Source organism: Pleurodeles waltl, chromosome 8 (assembly GCF_031143425.1).
Source record: "Pleurodeles waltl isolate 20211129_DDA chromosome 8, aPleWal1.hap1.20221129, whole genome shotgun sequence".
NCBI lineage: Eukaryota > Metazoa > Chordata > Amphibia > Caudata > Salamandridae > Pleurodeles > Pleurodeles waltl.
In genome coordinates this window covers 82,885,042-82,911,132 of record NC_090447.1, presented here as the reverse complement: position 1 = coordinate 82,911,132, position 26,091 = coordinate 82,885,042, and the positions used below count along the sequence as shown (strand labels likewise).

At 40.8% G+C, this 26,091-nt stretch overlaps 1 protein-coding gene across 4 annotated transcripts in view; it reads right to left on the bottom strand.

Moving 5' to 3' along the window:
- Positions 1 to 2,495: 2,495 nt before the first annotated feature.
- The window catches only part of LOC138249738 (beta-arrestin-1), a 702,383-nt gene continuing 678,787 nt past the window's right edge, over positions 2,496 to 26,091 (bottom strand). For 2 of the 4 annotated variants that reach the window (XM_069203796.1, XM_069203794.1), the window contains exons 14-16: positions 12,992 to 13,062; positions 8,548 to 8,599; positions 2,496 to 6,084 (exon numbers count right to left, since the gene is read on the bottom strand). In XM_069203796.1, coding sequence (XP_069059897.1) covers positions 5,973 to 6,084; positions 8,548 to 8,599; positions 12,992 to 13,062 — 235 coding nt within the window. In that variant the 3' untranslated portion in view covers positions 2,496 to 5,972. The remainder of the gene's footprint in view (positions 6,085 to 8,547; positions 8,600 to 12,991; positions 13,063 to 26,091) is intronic. The other 2 variants (XM_069203797.1, XM_069203795.1) reach the window with 1 other exon arrangement.

The window sequence follows — 26,091 nt, the reverse complement described above, 5'->3', positions numbered from 1 at the left end:
CCTTATCCTTGTTTCCATCCACCTAATTTTTTACTTTGCAATCTATGTGATATAATCACACAGAGATGCATGAAATACAAACGGGTAATACAAATTGATGGCTGTGCATTTATATGAATGGATATTTTGGAAGCATCTGTTTTCCCTAGTTAAAACACAAACTTGTATCAGGATCCACAAGCAATTAAGGCATATGAAACCTTTAATCTGCAAGTGATGGACATGCTGCATGACCTCCTTATGCTACTTGATTTGAAAATGCACCGTACAAATCTTACTGTGGCTGATACTCTGTACCAATTGGATGATTTTGAAAACAGTCATATAGGATGACGATAAGAACAGTAAGGTCAAGCTTTGGTGGCCAGCACTTGAGTAGATAATTCACACACGTTATTCATAAAGACATCAAGAGGTGGCAGCAGCTTTACCATCTACATGAAACAGGTGTAATGGTTCTATATGTTTTCAGAGAACATCGTCAAAAAGTTTAGTTAATGTCCTTTCAAAAATTTTTAGACATGTCAAGGATCAAGCAGGAAAAACCAGAAGATGTTGACTGTTTTACAGAATTCCACATTTGGGGAACTGAGTACTAAAAGAACATTAATGAAGGAGGTTGTGAGAAACTTATGAAAAGGTGGACAAATTTTTGGCACCAGTCAAGATTTATTCTCACACAGTGGCACACATCTCCACAATACAAAACATACATTGCCTTATTTTTATGAAGCTAAAATGGACTGGAGGCAACCTCTAACATCACTACTTTACATTTCTGTATTTGCAATTATTTTAGGAATACCAATTTATTGACAGTCTGCGTCAATTAAAAAAAGAAATGTGTCTACAACAGCTAGAAGAGCTAGTGATTTCAAAGGCAGCTTCTATGCCCACCATGTATGAAATCAGATATATAGGTGTTTAATAAAACTTTCATTAGTCAAGTGCATTAAAATAGATCATTATTCTCACTGAAATGTTTCATAATATGACACCTTATAGTAAACACTGAGTTTAAAGCTATTCTGTACAGCCAAAGTTGCTAAGCCTTCTGATCTCCCCCATATGTATTGAATTACAGATGATACTATTATTATACTCAAACCTTATTTTCCTTTTGTAAGTACATTTAGAAGTAGTCTATGAAAAATATATTACCAAAGCATGAGCATCACACTCAATGTGGTATTTGTGTGAAGTAATTGAAGGAGCTCCATATGAAGACTGATGTATGCAGACATGAATATGTATATATACATACGTATATTATTATAAAAAAGAAATGCACTTTTCTGTTTTATAGGAAAATATCACCCTGTAGCTTATTTAGGTTCTGGCAGTTTATTTCTACAGTATATTTTTAGCTTGCTAATGCTACAATGGAAACCATGCTTTTCAACTGTGTAAAGGCTACAAATATTTCTCCAAATTTTGTAGAAATGCCTAAGTACTGTTTTGACATGGATTGCCAGAGTAAATGAACAACAAACTGTTTTCATCCCAACTTTGTTTTTCAAAGGTGTGGCCTCTGTATGGTATGGACTGGCCTATATTCCACATAAGGAACATATGGGCCTCTTCTGAAGGCAATAAATCATTCAAATAGGAAATGCATATGAGGAATAAAAGAGAAACGGAATCTTACACCCAAGCGAAAGGGAGAAGATAAGGGACAACACCATTAGCTAGCTTCCTATTGAAAAGCTTAGTTTGTTGATAAGATCTACTCAATGTGCCAACTTTGATCTATACAATATATTTCTGGACATAATGCCTTAGTAATAATGCCTTATTGTATGAATATCAACTAAACGGGATGTTTTTCATATGAATAATAAGTTATAAGAACAAAGAAAAATAGCTTAAAAATAGTAATAGAAAAGCTGGAATTGTAACACATCCAACAGTCGGCAATACTGTAAGGTATAAAATGTATGAGTCCTAAATAATATGAGGGCCTTTTGGAAGATTCTCCCTTATTAAACAACTAATGAAAATGGAAACTGAGGTCAAACTTCAAATAAATACATTATCAATAGATGAATGGCATAAGCCGCTAGGGCATTACAGCAACAGTATCAAAATAGCCCACCTTCCCTTGAATAGAAAAAAAAACGGTACACAGTTTTCAAGACTTGCTTTCGAAGTCCTGTTTTTGGTCTCAAAGCAAGCTGTATGCCTGGTCAATAAAGTTCCATGTATGATTGATGAGATATACGGGCTGTGTATTGTCAGCCCTGGAGGTGGAAGAATGAGTGGGCTCTGCCACACACACATCCAACTCAGATAAATTAAGTGTCTTCATCAACAAACTTTGGAAGGCCAAGACCCTGGATACAATCTCTACACAGATTTTCCCATTAAGTTATTTGATAAGGTGGAACACTGTTTTAGGATAATATACATTTACTTTCTTCTACTATGTAGAAAATATTTTAATACAGAAGAAATATTTCATCATTGAAGTAGTACTTCAAACTTTTATTTTTCTTAACCGTTCTGCGTGTTGCTTTCAGATGAAATGGGGAACCTTTTTCATAAGGATGAATAATAACTTTGAAAAGGCTGGATAACATTTTTAATTCACAATGTCAACTCTGTATCTTAACAAATCGGCCAAATTGTGGATTATTATCTATCTATTGCCATAACTCAAAAAATGTTGCTCTCCCTCCTATATTATTTGTGATAGCTCTTAAATTATTAGATAGTTCCACTAGAGCTCATGTGTTTAATTCAGGAAAACAGTCTGTAAAACAACGTTAATGCATCATAGATAACTCATAATTTGCCTTTGCTGTTAAAAAATAATCCATTTTATGTTACTGGAAAATGTTATGACGCCCTTTGCATTTATAGCTCTGCACATATGGGATGCACATATGAATCACATTTTGGCATTTAGATGTAATTCATAAACACTTGTGCCTTCTAAGTATTCAGATACTTGCATTGTGATGGAACCAGAAAATCTTTTTGTGTTTGCCTTGAGACTTACAGTGCAAATAGAAACGTTCTGAAGCTTAATCGCTTTAAATCAAAACCAGTGATCAAAGCCAACTGCAAAAAAAACATATGCACACCCTCCCTGAAATGCATCAGGGAGAGCAGGTAGACACACTGAGTGAAAATAAAATGTATTGAATATTTCTGGAGTATTGAAATGGAAGCGGACACAAACATTAACTCCCACTTCTTATGGCCTTATATACATATGTGGAAATATACATTTTATTTGACAACCCAAGATAACATACTCTAAAACATCAAAAGGAGATCTTAGCATACACTACATTCATATCTAAATATGAGTCCTGAATCTAATGATAACATTTGATAAGGTCACATATGTCGTGTTTTCATACCCTGACAATGTTTTGACTATATTGTGTGCATAAATAGCCTTATTCACAATGGTAAGTTACACTTTTGAGTAAGTTTACACTTTGTAGTAAGTTTATTACTTGCAGTATTCATAAACTCTGAATGCAAACTTCCAACAAAAGTTTACGTTACATGTCTCTACCCCCAGAGTAAAGCAGTGCACTTACTCTTGTGTGGGTGGGTGATGTCCCCTCCTATACCCCACTTACTCCTCCCTAATCCCATCTTCTTTAGAGAGTCTGCCCCTTTTCCCACCCACTCCTGTGTGTCCCTCCTACATTTACAACTAAAATGTATATTTACATATGCAGAAACTCCGCAGTCAGAGGGGAGAATTCCACACTCTTGAGTATAGGCAAAACTTACATTTTGTAGTACGTTTCGTAGCACCACAAAACATACTAAAAGGTGCAGTCTGAGAATCAGTCCCTGGTTGTCCTACACCAATTATATATGTAGATGCACATAAGCAATATTTGCTCCTGTGCGGCCTTTTCAAACTGAATTCTGAAGTACAGTCATTATCATTCTGGGCCATCACCGGTGGGATTGGATATCTTGATCAACGCTCACCTAGAAAAGTGGTTTTCTTTTTGTTTTTTTCCTGTGCTTATTTTCTTTAACGCTTCCTTTTGAATTGGTCTTGACGTCATTTTCTATCTTTCTTTTTTCCTTTGAATCAATATTATCTTAATATTATCATCTGAATGAAAGAAGTGATTTCTTCAGCCTTTTATTTGTCTTACGTATATTTTATGCATGTCGTATTTTTCTTGCAAGTGTGTGTAACCTAAGTGGGGTATAAGACCATCACACAAATATCAAAACTGCTGGTCATGAAACTGTCAAGAGTTTAACTTGTCAGCCTTCCTCCATAACAATAAAGATCTGTATATAACTCCCAGAAACCCCTCAGCATGCACTTTGATGAGGGTAGGTTAACCAAACCCTCCATTTACATTATTTTAAATCCAAAGTCATACACAAGATGGTATTTTGCCTGTACTTTAGGAGCAGCATAGATGCCCGGAGATATGAGGAAAATATATTGAACGACCTGTGAGGCATTACGCATCTCCAGATCGTACTCTTTACTCCTTGTTTGTAGAAACTTGACAGACAGGGATTGGGAATGCTATTCTTTCCACATTTAGAGGCTTGCCAAGTGTATCCAGGTTTGTTTCTTAGTTCGTGTTTATTGATGAAGACTTAAGGCCTGATTTAGAATTCGGCAGACAGGTTAGTCCCTTACAACAGTGACGAACAGCCTGTCTGCCAAAATATAAATCAAATAGGATACAATGGGCTTTATATTTCAGCGGACAGGTTATGTGACGCAGTAACCCATCTGTCTAAATCTAAATCAGGCTCTAAGTCTATTGACCATTGGACCTTAAATCCTATTTTGGCTCAGAAGTGACAATTATTGGTACTAACATGACCTATTGAAGGTGGGGCTGATTCCAAAGGCATTTATGAGTATGTGAATTAGTACTCCTGTAGTACTACTTCACATACCCTTAGATACCTTTGTGAAGTGGTGCCAAATATGTGAAATGGGAACACTTGTGGAATACTTATATACAAATTGTGCAAACAGAAAAAACTTTGCCTTTTTTGCACTTTTACCACTAGGACATTTGACATGTTGAGACTGATTTACAAAGGAATTCATGAGTATATAGGAAGAGCTACTCCAGTTGTACTGCTTCACATACTCAAAAATGCCTTTGTGCATCAGCCCCTAACATGCCTTTGGTGTTTTATACCCAAATCTAACACTACTACAACCATTGTATTACAATGTAATAAAATGTTTCATCTTAGTGATTGGTTGCAACTGGCTTGTGATTGCAACACTCCAACACTAGAATGTGACATTCCACCTCTTACTCAACAGTAACAACAACTATATAAAAGAAATATGGATGAGGCTGGAGGTTCAAAATGAACCCAGCCACGATGAGGTGGAAAGGCAACGTAATGCCTTTCCTTGTATCCTATACACATATGAAAGCAGATTAAGAAAGAGGTGGAGGGCAAGGTGGAGAGAATGCTAGGCTGTCAAATACAGAGTAAAAGGAATAGAGACAAAATTAAAGATACACCAGATGATATCAGAGGGAAGGTGGGAGAAATGTCTTTCATCTTCAATCAAGACTTGCAGTTCCTGCCTAGCGGCCATTTTGAGATGAAGGCTAAACAAATATCATGAAAGGGAAAACATACTTTTCATTCCTCCCAAACTTCTAGAAGTGGTAACGCAGTAGTTATTTTATGGAGAACTGTTAATACTGGTAGTACAAAATGCATCAATGATTTAAGTCGTACAAAAGTAGTACTATTTCGCCTGTAGTACAAGGTTTGGTAACTCATTGCTGTACAACGTCTTCTTTTCTTTACACACTGCCAATGGAACTGATATCTAACGCACTGTATGTAGCGAGATGCAGAGTGACACTTAGAGCACAGCAGTAAGGTTATAATTGCTGCCCTAATCTAGGTTCTTCACCGGCCCCTGTTAAAACGCGAACACGAAGCCTAGTGCACATGTATTACACGACAAAGTTAAAAAGGGACCCTGCCTATCGGTCATTCATCTGCGGCGAGTTTGGCCCTTCTTCGTCTTCTTCCTTGTCGTCTTTCATTCCTTTCAGTCGCTGACGAGCAAAATCTTCAAATACAATGTCGTCATCACTAAAAATACACAAAGAAAGGGAATTGACATTCAATATTGGGCCTAAAAAGGCAATTTAACAGAATACACTTCTTTTGCATGTGTTTCTTTTGTAAGCTATAGATATATGGATTACCAATTTGTTTGCACAGTTGTATTTGACTGACTTGATATCTTTCAGATATAAAATTTGTTGATCCTCGATACTAATATTTTAATTTCGCTGGAATTCAAAATCAAAACGTCTGTCCATTTATTTGTATGCCCAACCTTTGTTTGTTAGAATTCTCCTAACTTAGAATGGCCTCCATGTTGTGACGTGACAAAATCTTGAAACAGAAAGTGACCTCAGAGGAGAAACTAAAGTGTCCTTAAAGAACCATGAAACCAGTCAAGTTATAAAGTAAAAGGCTGCATATTCTTGTTAGCAAATAGTCAAAGAAAGTAATCCTTTAAGGTAGTGCCTTTAAGAAGGTGATTATTTGGCACACTAGCATCTTTATTTTATGCTCAATTGTGGTGTATTCAGCAGGTACATGTATAGTTCTTATTGGGAGAATTTGGCCAATCCACATTTCTATGGATGTGCACAACCACAATAATCTTGACCTGAGGGTTACAAAAGGCAGAGCATTGAAGATCTCTGTGGAATTTCAACAAGGCCACCTAGGAATAACCAGTAGCCATGGAATCTGCAATTTCTGCTGGACCAGCGAACACTGCAAACCTATCCTGTGGTAATTTCACCTAGCTCTAACCAGCAGGTTTGAAAAGCAAATGTATAAACCTCAGGAAATAGTCCTTGATCCATCAAACCTGTACTGCACCTCTAGTTTGTTTATGTTACACAATGGTGTGGTCAGCTCATACCACATCCCTCTGAATTCAAGATCACTGTCTTTGATGCCCTTATGCAAAATCAGATCCCAACATCCTCCCTTTATTAACCTCTTAAATTAAAAGGGATTTGTTATTTACTGATTCGGCAAAGTAGAACAATTTGTTGTGTCTTCACTTCTGCAGCATGTCGGTGCAGTACGGCAACTCTACTGTTGCATTATAGAATCAGCAAAGCACAGCCAATACCAAAATGACTGAACATTTGATTTAACATATTCCTTTCAGAAGCAAGCATATTTACTACAACAGAAGTGGGTTTATATCTTCACTGCTCTGGTGTAACATGTCCTCACAGATCTCTAAAGGTCTGCATTTACATTCTTGAAGACTGTGGTTACATCAGATCCTGTAAATAAGGCACTTGGCCTAGCAGTTGGGGTCAGAACGTCTCATTTGGACCATCGTTGATTTACCCTTTCTTTCCCTTCTGGAATGGCACAGACAAGCTAAAATGAGTGGAATGGAAGGCATCTTGCCAGTACATACAACCATGATGTTTGGGGGCATTTGTTGCATAAAATACAGTAGCGTCAATACTGATATTTCACGAGGGCCCATGAAATCTGAAAAATATTTCCTAGATATATGTGGTACGCAGAAAATATGTGCTTCTTCATCACTGTGACATTGTTGGCATTGTGCTTTGTTTAATTAAAATGATGTTCGTGAAATCGGAACAAAATAAATTAAAATGAAATAAAATAATCATAACAATAAAATACATTAAAATAAGATAAACGAAGAGCAACTGCAGTACACGTTACCGCAGTGCACAGGTCACATTCCACGTTACGACCACAGCGCAGCAGAATTTAAAAAAATTAAAAAATGCCCTCACAGACTGCGTGTTACAATGATTTAACAGGCAAACAACTCCTCGGTTAACGGTTATGAATTATCTTTAATGGGATTTTCCTTACTGCTCAAAAGTTACCTCTTCCATCATGATTTTGGTTAAAAAGTTTAAAAAATAACCAAATACATATAAAAAATGCCAGAGCAAAAACCGCACATGGAGATGCACAAAGCGTATCATGGTAATAAATTTCCTGGGAGAGAAGAGAGCATCACGAGTCATGGTCCACTGGAGGCCTTGCCCTTCCAAACACTCCACAATTGTAATAATTAGCATGTTTATATATTTATCCAAATATCTACATTCATACCTTATTACTAGCTGCTATATTTTATAGACATTTTGAGGTAAATAATGCTGTGTTGGCAGGAAAGTCTGCACAAAATATCCACTTGGGGGCGCTCTTGCCTAGTCTAACAATATTAAACTTCAAGTTAACATACACTGCGCGCAGAAAACTAGATCATATCATCTAATGTATTAATACTCAAGGCCAGGGTAAAATGAAAAAACATTTCAGGAATAGCAAAGACCATACTTTGTCCTTTCCACTTTGCCTACAATGCATGCAAAACGTTGAGATCATGCAGAAAAAGACCGAACCAATGGAGAAGACGTAAAGGGGGGCATGCACACAGTGCTATCGGAGCGGTTTATAAGCATAACTCGATGAGTTATTCACAACGAGCAGAAGACAGGACAAGTAGATTGGAAAAGCCCCGCTTACTTCGTATCGAATTCAATCAGGTTCGTGTCCACCGGAGCCTCGTTCTCTGGAACTAAACACAATTTACCATTACACACTAGGAAACAAATCAAAAACATTCCCATTGACAGAGCAAATATCCGTATTTTTGTCAACAATTTTAATCGGTTTATTTTTCAGTAAAGAAATTGTATTTTGCTTAATTTTACGAATGCCAATATTTGAGTAGAATCTTATCTCATTTGCGGCAAAAGTTGCTATCATGGAGAGAATTAACCTTCTGTCATATGATACAGGGCTTAAAGTTAGGGGGTTTCCCCAAAAAGGGGCGTGACTGATGATATTAAGGGCGTGGCTTAAAAACATGTAAGCTAAAAATCTGTGCTTTGCAAAGTGTGTCGCCCGACTGGTACTTTCCTGCTTCTTTCTATCATAGAATCCAGATATGTAATACAACAACTGACATTACACCTAGAACAAGGCAGGACTCTTGGCTTTGTCAATGGCTGTTAGTTGCCTGAGATAAACAAGAACAGCAATGGCTTCTTTGTATAAGATATTGAAGATGCTCCAGTTCTGAAATGACGAGACTGTGATAGAACTATAACGAGCCTCTAAAGTTACAACAAAGGCAGCGATGGGTAAAATGGAGGAACTGCATGGCCTGGCCAATTTAAAGCCCATATATGAAGGCACAGGTAATAAACAAATTATAAAACTCTAATAGGGTCCAAAGGTTGGTGTTTATGGTTACTCCCCGACTTCAGGAGAAAGTCGGGAGTAAGTCACGAGGGCTACAAGAATAAGTCACAGCACCTCAAAGCAATTTCTCCATAGGTCCCCGAATGTCAGTGTGATCATTAAATGGTGCTCGGCATTTGCTCCAAAATATCTTTGCATTAAGCTTACTTTTTAAGAGTCACATGGACAGTTAAAGTCGTGCAAACATGGTACAGCCAAAAGCTGATACAACCAAAAGCAGCGCATAGATTTTTGGGAACCCATGGAAATTACACCTTATCTTTCAGGTCCCCTCTTTATCCCAGTGAGAAAGGCGTATTTTGAACTATTTGTTGTAATCTGGCCCCCTCTAGCTAGCGTCCTTCGAGGTGGTAACATGAGGCAGATTCCTGCAATGGATTTTATCAAGCACCTGATCCAACCCCAATTTAGGCCATATTTATACTTTTTTGCCCCGCTTTCGCGTCATTTTTTGACGCAAAAGTGGCAATAACTTACAAAATTCAGTTACAAATTGTAAGTTTGCACCGTTTTTGCGTAACAAATGACGGAAATGCGGTGCAAAAAAAGTATAAATCATGCCCATAATTGTGATTTGTAAGTTTGCGCTGCTTTCGTGTCAAAAAATTATGAAAATGCGGCGCAAAAAAGTGTAAATATGGGCCTTAATTTCGAATCACAACAACAGGAGTGAGGGCTTGTTTAGCTTAATATTCCGCTTTTGGAAACCCATTTATCCTTTTGGATTTTTTCATCACTGGCCTATAAGCAGCGATTGTTGCAGTGATGAATGCATCAAAGTACCTACCTCTCAGGAGCTTTGGGATCATACATGTGACAAAAGAACTCATACCTCGTCGACTACTATGTTTTCACCTTACCTATGACACCACTGTGAGATGTTCTTTAATCTCTTCTCGTCCTCTAAATTGCTAGGTTATGCCAAATTGTGGCACATCTTCACACTGGCCCTCATTTGCAGAGAGAAGAGTAATCGTATGTGCTATCAGCTCACGCATAATATTTTTTTATTTTTTTACTATTTTGGGGGGAGTTTCAGAAATGTAAAGTGCTATGCAATAAAATATAAGGGAATTGCAATATGTGGCGGACAACTGGCCTAAAAATCCTCCTGAATACAGAGTTAAGGTGCAAATTATGCTTAAATGTTTTTTTGAGTCATGGCAAATATTTTTCCATTTTAAGAACCCACTTCCATCACCACCACTGAAAACAAAGTGAATGTTTGAATTTACTTCTGTGAGTGATGGGGGTTTTCTCACACAGAAATCCCCGGTACTTTAGCATACTCACGAATACACTCTCACAAACCTGCTGTGATTCCTTTCCACACTGAAATTGTCAGACTTATTCCTGCTATAGGTAGGGAGGGAAAGAAACCAGCCCCAGACATGGTACGGATGTGGGAAAAGGGGGGTTTCCGTGGATGAAAATATACTACTTTCCAAGAAGTATAAGAAAAATAAAAGTAGCTACATTTGCACTTGCTCTGATTTTTGTTTCACGTGAAAAGACTTATTTGGGTATCTGTGCATCTGAAAATTTAATTTACAAACATTTTCCTGATGTAAACCTGGAAACCTGTGATAGGTGCTGGTTCACTGGAGTGGCCTGGAAAATGTTTAAGAATTCCTAAAATGTGTAGCCCTAACAATTGTGCCACAGGAGAGGAAAAGGCATTTGCGCCCACTTTTTCCAGCCTTGGTGCACTTGATATTTACAGATGGGAAGTCAAATGTGTGTACAGCCCCTTCTGCGTACTCTGGACCAGCAACAAAGGGACATTCTCGAGATTTCTTGGGGGTGTGGCCCATGCAAATGAGGGAACCCTTTGCTTTTGTGTCCACAAACAGATGCGAGCTCAGAGGAAAGAAAGCTGTCGGGAGGCATACAGATTGTGGTCCACATATGAGGTGGTGCACGGCCAATGTGCCCTGAGGGCACCCCTTGGGCCAGGGTCAAGTGGGTACCAAGGGCCCTAAGCATCCCCCATTCAATAAACCAATCAATCAGTTTTTGTAAAGCGCAGCTACTCACCTGTGAGGGTCTCAAGGCCATTACATACAGCACCTGCCTGGGGGGGCTGCTCCCAACTTCCATTAATCCTTCGTTTCACTAATGCACTGTTTAGAGTGCAGACGCAAGTTCACATCTGCATTTAGAACAGTGCTCTTTCGGAAAAGTTAAAGGTGCACCATGACACAAACAGGGACAGTGCCCCTAATCTATAATTCAGGCCCTGGTACTATTTTACTCATTTTTGTGACTGTTTGAGATGTATTTGCAAGCAATCTGCACACTTGCCCCTGCATTTCTTCGCAGACGTTGGGTGTGAACAATATTGACAAGAGGCAGCTTTGTGGGACAATACTTAATTCCCAGTGGTCAAACCAGGGATGACTTATGTTGCTACACCTAACTTTAAATGAGTAACTGGAAAATCTGCCCAAAAAGGGTTGTAAATGAAGTCTTTGGCTGTACATCTCCATGGATGATAATATGATGCATTTGAATCAGTGGTGTATGCCATGGGGCCTTGTTCACAATGCAATCTGATTTACATTCATAAATATCCATGTTTACGAGTGCATTATTGTGTGTGAGTAAATTATGATTGGGGAGTGGGTGTTGCAGGGAAGGAATCCTCTGTGTGTTTGTCAACGCTCAAGCACAGTCACATTTGTGAGTGACTGGCTTGTTTGCGTGATGGTCACACAGATTTCATACACTTCCACCAGTCTAGTTGCCACTAAGAGTAGATGCACAGGGTGGGTGTAATATGGCATTAGCAAGGGTTGTGAATACCAAAGGAGATGTTGATGCTGTGGATATTTACCATCTTCCCAATGGCTTGCCCCACCTACTTACTGAAAACACCCACGTTGCTACCACTAACACTGCGTAATTCCAAAATACACCCATTTGGTGGACTTTCACTGGAAACATGTCCTCAGACACTCTTCAGGTCCTGATACTACAGGTCTAAACTACCAGTCATTTGCACCCCCAGATGTCTAATTTTATTGAAACTTAGAGCACCACAAAGTTATAAGGATCTGGACCATTGTAAGATTGAGCCCCTCACACCCTATACACTTACACACACACACACACACACACACACACACACTGTTTGTTTTTACAAATGATTTATCAGGGTATCTGCATTTGTGACGGTGGCTATTCAGCATCATTCATAAATCGAATCATTTATACCAGTGAATATGAATACTTTACCCTAAACAGAGTTTTAGTGCAGCTCACACTTCTATAAATGTGTGGAATCCACTAGATTGTTGTAACTCGCTTATATGCTCACAGCTTCTGTGTCTGTTTGATCGTTTTTCCACTGAATGCTGCATTTACATCATCATTTTCAAAACTCAGTCCTCCATTTTCACATCATTCTGATAAGTGTGCCTGTACACCATCATTTGTATGATTAAGTCCTGCTTTTACCTTATCATTTTTACCACTGACTCTTGTATTTATATCATTTTCATTGCCACATCCTACATTGACTTTACCCTGTTTACTACAGAGTCCTGCAATTACAGCCCCATTTTTGTAAGTGTGCCCTGTATTTACATGATCATTCTTAGAACTCTGCATTTGCACACCATGTAAGCTTCCCTCTCACACACAGGGTAGATCAAGCTATGGTCAGACATGGATAATTTCAGATAAAGAAAGCAAGACTCACCATCCCTATTCAAAGGCTCTTCTGTTGGCTTTGGGTGCATCAATGTGAAAGGGAGCTCCACTGCAACATCACTAAAATATAAAAACAATGGTATTACAGGAGGTGGGCCAGGGCATTATCTAACCTCTCACGCAGCTTCTCCTCTTCTGTGGACATTTTTAAGTGCACAATAAAAACTTCTAGGCTCTTCTTTCAGACGTCATGCAGTGATAATCGGTTGTACTTCTTACATGCTTACGTATAAATAATAGCCATGCTGTGTGGTCAGATGTTTGTGAGTGGTCAATATCACGTCCTAACACCACAAATAGTGCATCAGTACTCATGGGTCTGTAAAAGGGCTTTGCCATCTTGTTACGCATTAGTGGACAGTCGCATAGAAGACTCAACCTGGTCTCCTTTCATCTCTTCCTGTCTCCATCCATCAACCTGGGGTTGTACTATTATACATAGTTCTCCAGGGGCGCAACCTGCATTTGCACCTGCTTATTGCACATCCAGGACCCGATGATATCTTTAAAGGAACCACGCTTGTGTGGCCCCTTCTGTAATATGGATCATGTCAGTGCTAAGGGAACATTCACTCATTTGCATGAGGGAGTCCTTTTGTGTTTGTGACCACGCCATAATACTGATGTGGACACAGAGACAAAGATGTTATTAACGCTTGCACTTACTGTGTGCCACATAAAGTAGGTGTACAGTCGGTGCACAGCGAAGGATGCCCTTTATGATGGGGTATGGTGGTGCCATGCATTCTCCATGGATGCAGACAGTCACTACATCTGCCTGCAGGGGAACTGTGACCCTGAAACAGAGGCTGTGTTGCTACCTGCAGTGAAAGGTATACCTGAAGCTTGAAACACCCAGTGCGCTTGTCACTAATGTACTGTTACCAGCACAGGTGTCGGATCGCGCCTGCATTGGGAATACCACATTCGCTCTGATACAGCATACTGTCCTGGTCTGCTCCCCGCACCCACACTTAGGGATGCACCATAGCACACAGTGCGACAGTGCACCATAACTTCCACATCTGTTCCATCTAAATCAATTACCAGCCACTTCCCCTTCTTTCACTGCACTGTTCATAAGTATATCACCCTCAAACGTCATTTCTGTAGCAGCTGTGCTCTGATAAAAGTGCCATTAGCCCATCTAAGCACTCTGGAATTCCCCCTGTTGTTTGTACCCCTAAAAAAACAAATACATTAATAAACAAATCTCAAAGGTGCTGAATTGTCAGTGTGGAAAATGGGAAGCCCCACTACTAATGCATGGAAAAGAATTGTGTAGTCAGTAGGGCCTGCACACAACAGCCTCACACTCTGTCCCCAGAATATGTCATTAACACTGTTGAAGAAGGGCCAGTTTTTTCCAGGAAGTGAGTGAGAAGTTCATATCCCATTTTCGTGTGAGATCATTTGGAAGAATACTCCAGTCCAAATTAAATAATAGGGATATTGAAGTGTGTTCTGCACTTGCACACAGAATCGCAGTACTAGTTTTCAAATTGAGGTGATAACACACTTACGGCCATGTTTATCAAGGGTTTTGCATCAAATTTGCATCACTCAAGGGGCACAAGGATGAAGCAAAACCTAAGTGAGATTTATCAAGCCATGCAAGGCCACCTTGCCTGGCCCTGAGTGGCTTGATACATCTGGAGTAACACAGGGCAGTGCAAATCGCTGGCTTGCATTACTGTACCCAAGAGATGTGTTCCATGGGTGGAGCGTTGGTGTCCCCACGCAACCACACATGGATTTTGGCACATTCCCAGATTTACCACTACTAGTAAATCTGGGAATGCGTCCAAATACTTTGCCTTCCCAGGAGAGATGCAACAAGGAGAAATATATTTTTCAGAATGCAGCAAACTTAAAAGAAAATGCCTCTGATGATTATTTTTGTGCAGGAAGGTGTCTCTTCTTGCACAAAAATAATCCTTCCTTCAGCGCAGACACCCTTGCACTATGGCGCAACGGGGCCGGTGTTGGTGCTAGGCAGTCAATAGGATGCCAGGGCAACGAAAGGACAGGAACGCACCGTATTATGATAAACCGCACATTGCTGTCCGTTCCCTTTCACAACGCGCAGCACAGCAAGGTGGCTTTCTGAGCTGCGTGAAAGATTGAAACATGTGACCCTTAATTTCACCAGTGATGACACCAGCATCCTTCAGTGAGGAATGTGTGGGACTTGTCTGTCTGAGGGGGGCTGGGGAAGCAGAGAAGAGCTATAGTAGATGGTATCAGGAAGTAGATGGGCTTTGAAGAGATGTGAGAAGCATTAGCAGAGTCAGAATGAAGGATGGTCTCTTAAGGAACGCAAATTAAGTAACTCAGACGACTGACTTGTTTCATGTGGGATTTTAAGACAGAATGAGTTTGCCAGAAATGCGAAGTTTTCAAAAGGCAGGGAGGTGGAGGCCAAGGGTGGGTTTACAGAATTCATTTACTAGTTTGGAGTGGCAATGGACCTTCATTCCAAGAGTTACTTACCTGAAAGTTTCTGAAATGAAACTGTGAGCTGCAGGGCACTGGCATTCTGAGGTTTGATTTACCAGTATAATTTTGTGAACAGAGAATTATGAAAATAGCAATGTTCCTCTTGAACCAAAGCTTTTTCAAAGGGTGCTATGTTTTACGAGCCCTGGCTTTCTGCCCCGTCCTAGAAGAGGCTCTTTCTAACCACGGGAGGGTGCTCCAAATAATCAGTGCATGAATAAAGAACAATGCTACATTTTGTTGTTTATTAGCATTCTCTGTAAACATTTTATACCCAGGGCCATTGCCTTTATTTCTCAGAGGAAATCACAGGCCCTGGAGCAGGAAGAGGACGACCCCATTAAGGTTTCCACCAGAAAGGATTTAATTAAGCCATTCCTCTTCCTCTGGAGCAGATGGCGTCTGCTGGTCACTGTTTCTCATTTCTTGAAATGTGGCCAGGCTCAGTCTCTGGTGGTGTGTGTTGGAGGGGGGGAGGATTGGGTTGGAGGAGGGGTCTGTAAGGTGGGCTGTGCAACCCGAAGCGGTAGCTAGCACTCAGCGGCGGTGCAGACACAGCTGCGCGAGCTGGCACCATGAGACGGCGTCCCGGTGCAATTAAGTGGCAACAGATTAAATTAAGTCACAGGATAATGGTGTATGGAAGATGGCATTTTTAAATATAATTTGTGACGTCTGTACTGTGTGTGCATCCTCAACTAGGCAGGAGGGGCACAGGGAATCATATTCCATTTTCCTCACTCTAATAGAAATATCTGATTTCACATTATGATTCTGAACTTAGACTCCTTACCAGTGCTGCTGGAAGCATTTTAGTAATATTGGTGCTGGCCAGCAGTATCCACTCACCAGAGCCTTATGGTTGTAAAAAATCTATGTGTTACCTAACCAGCAAGTGCACCAAATGAGATAAATCAGTAGTCAAAACACAGAATGGCTTTTGAGGGGGTAGAGGGGGCTTAGGGGATTGTGCACAGTCATGCAATCTGGAGCTCTTTTCACAAACACAGGGATGCAATCTGATGATGGGGTATTGACTTTCAGAGAGTGCACAACCTCCATCAATATCAGCGCCTAGATACCCTCACAGGTGAAAAGCAGCTCTACAAATCCACCTCCCATTACATTACAATATAACCCCAGAGTGACAGTTAAATCACCAGACACAACCAGTGGAAGACCAAATCGGTTATATTTGTTGCAAGGACTCGGTCCCTTTCCATAACAGACTGTATAAAGAAGAACCCAGAGAACATAACATCTACAGGAAAGGAGGGTAGAGTACATCTTGATCTATGTGAATGTTTCAGATGATAAAAATAGTATTAGAACATTGGAATGCTGGGGGCTTCATTGAAAACAATGGAGTGCTGCGGGCTTTTACTGGCCGGTAAAAGCCCGCAGCGCCAACATTCCAATGTTCGCTTTGTTCACAGCAACAGCTGTGAACAAAGCCTCACGGAGCCCGAGGGGATTTTAATCCCCTCGGGCTCCCTGAACATTTTTTTTGTTGATAGAACATTCTGCCCTGAGTGGCAGAATGTTCTAATAGCCTTAGAACCCGCCGTAGCGGGCTCTACCGGCTATTAAAGTCCCTCTCCCTTGTTAAATGCCCTCGCCTTCGGCTCGGGCATTTAACGCGGGTGAGCGGGCCTTTAATAGCCGGTAGAGCCCGCTACGTCGGGTTCTAAGGCTATATTCAGTGGCTTCTTGTCCCCCTCTTTGGGAATTGCTGCGCCACCAAACAAGTTTGGCACGTCCACAAAAAGTAACCATTGGTTAATTTGTGAAAAAGAAAAACAGTGCAGGGGCTCAAAATGATGATAATCTTATAATGAGGTTCTCTGTCAGGAGAAGTAACTTCTATAGTAGCATAAAACACATAGGAAGGGCTATTGCATCATAATAACTTTGCTTTCTAAAGGTACTGTGTGGCCAGTAGGGATAAAGGGCCACATGTACAAAGCCTTGTTCTAGTCACAATCGGGCCGATTCGTAGAATCGACCCATTCGCGACTAGAAAAATGCTTTTTGGGATATACAAAGCCCAAACTGCGATTTAGTAACTTGTTACCGAATCGCAATTTGGGTTTCGCGATTCGGTATTAGGAAAGGGCGTGTTCAGGGCCTCCCTCTCTAATACCGAATCTAAATGGTATGTATGATTGTTTTGTGACCGTGAATGCGGTTGCAAAACAATCGCAGTTCCATTCCCAAAGGGGAAGGGAACCCTAAGGGACCCCTTCCCTTTGTGAATGCATGCAAAAACGTTTTTTAAGAGCAGGCAGTGGTCCCACGGACCCCTGCCCACTCTTAGAAAATGAAACTGAAACGTTTCATTTTTTCTTTTTAAAAGCAGCCTGTTTTCCTTAAAAAAAAAGATTGCTTTATGTAAATGCAATCACAGACATGGTGGTCTGCTGACACCAGCAGGCCACCATCCCTGTGATTTTTGCGATTCCAGGTGGAATTAATATTAATGAGGTAGGTCTATTTGCGACCCACCGGGAATCGCAAAAGAAACTCAATGGAGTTTCTTACATTTGGAATTGCGATTTCCTAATTGCGATTCGAATGGAATCACGATTAGGAAGTCGCAATTCCAAATATTCGTACATGTGGCCCAATGTCCCTTAGAACTGGTCTACAAGGAATAATAAGAGGGGTCTCCAAGGTTGTGCATTTTTTTCTTGAAGTGCCACAAAATAATGTGAAACTGCACTTTTATAGTGAAATGGGGTTTGCAGGTATCTTGTGTAACGTCTGTCACACAACCGCACACTTGGCATAAAGTACCCTTGTGAGCTACAAGGAGGAGACTTGAATGAGAATAAAGTGTACTTTGCGAGGAACTTTCTGCTGGAACGAGCATGACTCCAAAGTTGCTAATGATAGATTTCATGAATTTCTTATAAAATTAAATTAGGAAATTAAGTGAATATTGCCATTATAATTAATATTTCACCATGGTGTGAAGAATATCCCTAAATAGTGTACCATGAAGCTGTAGTTCTGTAACATTTGACCAAAGCAAGAACACAAAATATTGTGCAGCAGGTGCAAATATATTTTTGCGGCTCTTGTCTGCTATATAGTCTTGGTATATCCCTATATTTGAGCAGGGCACCATGCTACCAAGTCCCTTTCATCTAAATAAAAAACATTATTTTCAGGTGTACTAGTATAATTGGTTTTCTTGAAAACAAATAAGATCCAACTGTCTGAAAGCACTGCTATATTATATGGAAGGCAAGCTTGGGTGAATGTGCCCACTGGTCCTTTGTCACTTGTTTAATTAATACAGTGCTTAAATTGCAAAAGAATAAGTGCCGGAGCCCAAAGTTGTGTTAGTAGCCCGCAGCCGGCGCTATTGTATGTGCGCGTGCTGAATACAACCGCTGTGTGGCCTTGCCTTCACCTCACGTCTATTTGGTTCATGACTGAACACTCCCGGCCCCTTCAACTCACTTTCAGGCTTCTGCTTTCACCCTCTGTCGTGTTGTTTCCGTCTATTTGTTCCTCGCTCATTTCCCCCGGGGGTGTTTTCCTCCCTCTTGCTATGTGTCATAATCTGATGAAGGAAAATAAGTGCCTGTCCCCAAATAAAAAAAAGTGCTGTGGGTCGCAGCTGAAAATATCGGCTCAAATTAAGCTCTGAATTAACACTATTTTTCTGTGGTTGTTGAAATCTTTATCAGCAGTTAAAGTGCAATTCTAACTGAATCCATAAAAGAAACGACTTAGTTTACTTGGACAGACACGCCCTCTGCTGCTTCTTTCTGGAGGGTACCCAGAAAGCCTGCGTTTGGAGCTGATAATTGAAACTGGTACGGCACCCCAAAAACTGGGTCAGTGAGACATAGCTTGTTACAATAAACAAGGGGTGCAATTGTCATTTTATAACAGCGTTGACATGCCTTTAGTAAGAAAATGTACCAGCTTATTAAGCTCTCTCACATGTTAGATGTACATTATTGAGTTGATATTTTTTTGTGTTTGACGTCATAGGTATTTTTTAAATTTACGTGTAATGAAATAGGAAACTTGTGGGCACCTAATGTTTGTGTGAGTCTTTGACACATGTTTAAGAGTATGATTTAAAATATTTCCTTTTAGTTTAAACAAACATTAGACTAGAGCAGTGGTTCCCAACTTGTGGTCCGCGGACCCGTGGGGGTACACAAAGCCTGCTCAGGGGGGGCCGCGACTGCTTAGAAAATTAAATAATATTAACAGATTAATAAAGTGTGTATAAATATAGTGGCTAAATGTATAATTGACAATTTTAAAATGTACTGTAAATTTCAAGGAATTTGAAATTGGAGGGTAAAAATTTAATTAGTATCCTCAGGTTGGTTCGTGGGAGCAGTGCAAGTGCAGCACATAGAATGTAGTTTGGACGATGTGTGGCTTCAATTGAATTTAGCAAAGCTCCAACCTTCCTATTAAAATTATTTTGTTTTATTTATATTTGTTTGCAAATTAATTAAAATGTGCTATTTGTGTATGTATTGGATGAATGCTTGTTTCTGTATTTGTGTGTATTGTTTTACATTTCATATCATTGACAATGTTTAGGCCGTGGTCCGCGGCTTCCAGTAATGACTCAGGGGGGGGGTCCCTGGATTCCAACAATGATTCAATGGGGGTCCCTGGGTTCCAGTAATGATAAAGTGGGGGTCCACAGAAGTCAAAAGTTGGGGAACCACTGGACTCGAGGCATTAACTTGTTCTCTAGGTAAAGTTTGATATTGACTATGTTGGCACCCCACTAACATCTAAGTAAACAGATCATAGAAACCTAGGACTGGAGGACTAGGAACCGGCTGAACCAGCTTTTGAGTGCCAAGAAATAATGGAACAGTTCAATGAGTTACTGCACATTCCACAGGAGAGAAACCAATACCAAAGTTGAGAACAATTGCATATGAGATACTGAAACTAAATATCTAGGAAGAGCAAATTAAAACAAAATAATGTTGTTAAATAGGGAACTAAAAACGGATAGCAGGAAAAAACTTGTCCGCTTGGCTTGAACTCCCGATCTTGCAATTTGTGAATGTAGTTTGCATGACATGACAGAGTCTTGCCTTGCTGCTAAATCAGTAGAGCGGTTTTATCTCTAAACTCTTACTGGGCACAAAAAGATATATGTGCACAAATGGTGTTTCTACACATACCTACTGTTTGGTGGCATAGGTAGGGCTTGCCTGCTCCATCCCCAAATGTTGTGAATTTTCGGTTGTAATTGTTTGACATTTTACACTAAAGCAGAAGATATTTAAAACACTTAAATGATGGATTTCACCTTATATAAAAGGCGCACAGTAAAATTAATGTGTCTTTCCTATGCGGATGGCGCACAAATTACTATCACCATCTCTGATGTTAGTCAATCAACTACTGTTCATTTTCGAGATTGTATGTGCATGACCAGCAGATGGATGGAATCCAACTGTCTTCAACTGAGTGGCAAAAAGACAGAGGTTCTGTTGCTTGGCAGAGACACACTCTTTTGGTCCAATGGTTGGTGGCCAGACGAATTAGGCACCCTTCTAGTGCCTGTTAACTGTGCTAGGAATTTGGGTGTTGTCTTTGATAACACCCGGGCCTGATTTAGAACTCGGTGGACGGGATTTCTCCATCACCACGGTGAAGGATATCCCATTTACTGAAATCTAAATCCCATAGAGTATAATGGGATTTAGATTTTGGCGGACTAGATATCTATCACTGTTGTGACGGAGTAACCCGTCCGCCGAGTTCTGAATCGGCCTGCTCTGTTTTTCTTCACATGTCAATAAGGTCACAGCTCTATTATTTTACAGGTACTAAGAAATTTTTTCCTTTCATCCACATAGCATCACACAGGAGAGTTGTGCAAGCCTTGATTGCATCTCTGCTAGATTATTGCAGTGCCTTGTTTTGGGGACTTAACCAAGCACTGCAATCTATGCTTCAAGTGGCACAGTTTGAGGCAGCTCACCTCATTCTTAATTTTCTGGGCCATCATTCAGTGGACAAGAGTCTACTTGAGCCCCAAAAGGGCCATGTGCAAAGCACTGTGTGGGGCCTACAAAGGCTGAACAACTCTGGTCCCAGATTCTTTGCCATGGGATTTCAGGGGTATACACCCACCTGCCATCCAAGATCTTACAGCAAGAAAGAAGTGGTGGTCCCCAAGATTAAACGCAGCTGTAGGGAGGTAAATCCTTTTCCCACCTTACGGTGAAACGTTGGAACTCGCTGCATACAGCTACTAAGCAACTGAACACCATAACACTTTCAGGAAACTCACAAAGACCTGTCTGTATTACTTTTGACCTTGCTCAAGCTGCCCTCAGGTAGCAATGTGCTTTATAGGTTTCTTTCATTTCATTTCTTGGTTTGTTTGACTTTACTAAATTACACTTCACCATTAGGAAACAATAGCCCTCATTTGATAAAAAATCTGACAAAATGTGTGTGTGGAAAAAGGCTTTGATTTGTAGTTAAGCAGGAATCAGTCACTGCCATTCCCCATTCTGAAGTGAAACCTCAGAATGTCACATTAATTCCAAGCTATTACCACACCCTGTGTGTTAGTAGCACTGTGTACAGGATTACTGATGCAGTGTTAGACTGCAGGACAGTTTCTGTAATTTCGACTTACCATGATCGTGCTATATTTTGAGGTATGTTTAAAATTTAGGCCCAAATTTAAGAAAAGTGGTGCTGCATTATATGCAGCGCCACTTTTCTTGCGCCCATCAGCGCCCCCCTAATGCCACCATGTGTGCGCTGTATTAAACGTATGGCGCACCATGGCGCAGGTTAGGGACAATAGCGTCAAAAGTTTTGACGCTACTCTAGTACATTGCAGGGTTAGTGCCAGAAATGTTGGCGCTAAACCTGCAACGTACATAGGGGCACATTAAGAATAATGATGTGACCCCTTTAAACGCCTGCTCTGTGCAGGCGTTAAAAATAGCTGCTAAAAATGGCGCAGTGGAATCTGGTAGATTCCACTGCGCCATTTTTGTGGTCCCCCTAATAGGGGAACTCCCCCTTGCATACCATATGCCTGGTGCAGGCATAATGTGGTGTAAGGGGTTAAAACGTGGTACAATGCATGCACTGCGCTACTTTTTAAATCTGGCATGGTGAATTTGGCCTCGTTGAGCCACATTAGCGTCATAAGAAATTACACTAATGTGGTGCAAGGAGGCACTAGGCCTTATTAAATTTGAGCCTGAGTATATAAAGCAACCACATTGTTTTATTTACATGTCTTTGAAAACCTCTGACAAAGAAGGCCTTTCCATTCATACTCTTTTGGAGGCACAACTCACTTTCTTGATAAGAGAAAAGCCCATCACACCTATGGCCTGCTGCTGTTACACACATTGTGCACCATGGGAATTTGTGGGTTGATAATGCAAATTGTTCATCTAATTTTTTCACAGATTTTATCTATGAATCTGCAAACATGCAAAAGTTATGAGCACAGATGAGGAAAGGATTTTTTGAATACTAGCGCATTCCAGCATTCCAGCCAGATACTGCTATGTCCCACATATAAAATGTTGGTCAGCCAATAATACTATTTGTCAAATGCTCTGAAAGAAAAACTCAAAGTATTCTCCACTGCACAAAGATACAGACCTACAACAGCTATTCCACAATGCACAATGGTAAACACCATTTACAGTTTGATGCTAAATTTGAGGAAAAGCTCCTCCTGGCCGCTCCTAAGGGCCCAGCACCACAGGACAGGTTTCTACGAACTGTGTCTAGCCAGGGCTCTTGAATTATCAAGTGTTCAGTGGTCAGGTGGGTCTTCTAGGGATCAGGAATCCTACAGCATTGTGTGTCCCTACACTGGGAGGTCAACCACTTCCAGTCCCTGATCATCATCTTCCAACAGTCAGACAGAGTCCTCTTTCCTGTAGATCTTTTCCTCCCAGGTTCCGGAGCCCTCAGAGGACTGGCTAGTACTCAGTCTTAACCTGTGCACAGGCCAATAATTGGAGAATTCCTGTCATCCAATTTTGACTAAATTTTCATACTACTCCCACCTCCTTTTTCAAAAATTATTTTCTTGGATTACTGCAAGCTCCCCATGGTTCTAAAAAGACGATGGATCCTTGTGATCCTCCATCTGAAGAAGATCTGGTACATCTCCTTGCAGCTATCCTATGGAGAGGTGTCCTCCTTTCTGTCAGGGTCAGAACTGGCTTCCCCTCATGCTGGGGTTGGAGCCAGGTAGTCTGGAAAGGCCTAGGAAATTAGCACTTATAAGCAGCCCCATCTGGAATCTACTAGTCGAAGAAAGAGCTGTAAAAGCTGCCCTTTCTTCCAGCGACTCTTCCAGCTGTCCGTCGCCCATAGGGCTAGCCACTGCCAAATTACCATCTGTTGACAACATACTTGCCTCCCTGGGCCCTGAAGCCAAGCCACTGTTCTCTATAATCAGTGTCACTAGAAGTCAGCCAAGGATGTGTACTGGGTCTCTGGAGTAGTGCAGAGAGGCTGATCAGTTCTAAACAGATTTTCTATTAGGCAGCACAAAGAAGATTTTCTTAAAGGTACCTTCCTACTAAAGTTACCCAAAATCATCATTAACAATTGAATTATACCTTTGAAACTCAATGAAAAGTAACTTTTAATCATTTTACGTACATTGTTGCAGAAGTAATATTAAATAATCTGATCTGAGGTGTTCCTTCAAAATGTAGCTTTACCTGGTCAGTAAAAACAGATTTTGGATAGTTGCACACTGTGAGGGCATGCTATTCCCACGTGTATGCATTAAAGTGGGCTTAGAAGGCTCTCTTAACTATGTACATCCACTGACCTTTGATGCTATAGGAAAACCACATACATACATATGTAGATACTTCAGAAGTGACTTGAGTGATGTACACAAGTAGGTTTCTCTCCAAAGGGACACTTCTCCATACCATGTGTTATTGCAGTGATGTTAAACTGCAGCCCACGCAGAGTACAAAGTGTACATTAGAGGTTTCTAAAGGCATATATTTGTGTCATATATATGGATGCTGTAAACGTACATTGGGGTCGTTGAAGACATTCCATGAGGTTGTTTGCACATCACTGGTGCCTGTCCTGCTCTGTTTAGTATTGCCAACTTACAGGAGAGGTAAATAAGCCAGTTAGGTCAAATCAATCCACAGTACATGTTTTAGGGGAAAAACACAGCCTGTGCCACTGGTGAACACTCCTATGTCAGCAAAAACCAAACTGGTAAAAACAGTGGGAGCATGACAACAATGATGTCCTTTTTTGCAGTCACCAAAGAACACAGATACACACGCGAGACTGTTGATCTAAAGAACACCAGTATTCGTTTAAGGTGTAAAATCTGGTCCTGCAGATCAGCAGCATTAAGGCAGAGGCAGCAAAGACCCAAATGTATTTGACAACAAAGTCAGCATCTATTACTAATCAGCAGCACCAAGATTAGCAAATCATGCTTCTGCATTTCACTTTCTTGTGTGTGAGTTCATCACAACCAGCAAAGTACATGGAAGAACAGCTCAAAGGCCTTATCCAACTGGTGGAAGGACCCACAATGACCCTCATTAAACTGATACAAGGTTTTAGAAATTGTGCATTCAACCATACTGTGGCTTCAGCCTCTGTTCACTCAACTATACCTGGCAAGCATTTGCAAAAGCAATTTGTGAGTTTTGCATTTCATTACATATTTTCATTCATTGAGAGCCCTTCTGCAGCTTAGCGTGCAGAAACGTAAACCAAAGCTCTCAGCTGGATTTGATGTACTTCTCTCTGTGCTCAATATTTATGTCTTAAGAAAATGCTTAACATCTCATACACTTTTTAAACAGAGTGCCCCTGATTTACAAAGAAGATAATACAAGTCAACTGATATTTCAATTTTAAAAGTGATTAGTATTGTATTGTCCTATGTATGATAGCAGAAACAAATGACTTTTACTTTGACAAACTGTCTCCCCCTCCCCCAATAAAGTTAGGAAATAATGCCTTCTGCCTTCCAACCTTGCAAACACACCTATGCTGCTATTTGTTGGTGTAAATTTACAAGGGTGACAAAACTGACTACGAAGGCTTTTTTCATTCTCAGAAGAGTTTCTGAAATGCTTTCCTGGTCAACTCTTGTTTGACCAGTTGCCCGCCCTCTTGATATTCTAATATAAAGGGCCTCATTATAAGTTCGGTGGATGGTTTAGACCGTCTGTCGAACTTCCGACGAGGAGGTTGCTGCCATAGTGGCTACCTCCCCTCCGGACCCATTAAGAGTTTCCTGCTAGGTTGGCCGGCGGAAACCTCAGATTCCACCCACTGTCTTAGCGGGAATCATCCTACAGCACTGTCTCCGGCTCGTAATCGAGCCGGCGGTAATGCTGTAGGATGCAGGGTGCACCAGCACCGTCGCAATGTTCACTGCCTGCACGGCAGACGGATTGTAATCCCCAGGGCAGCACTGCTTGCACCGCTGCCCTGGCTGATTAGGACCGCCGCAACCGCCAGACCGCTGGGATCTCCGATCCTGGCGGTGCTGGCGGTCCCACCAAGGCACGACCGCCGTGGTCTTAACATGGCACT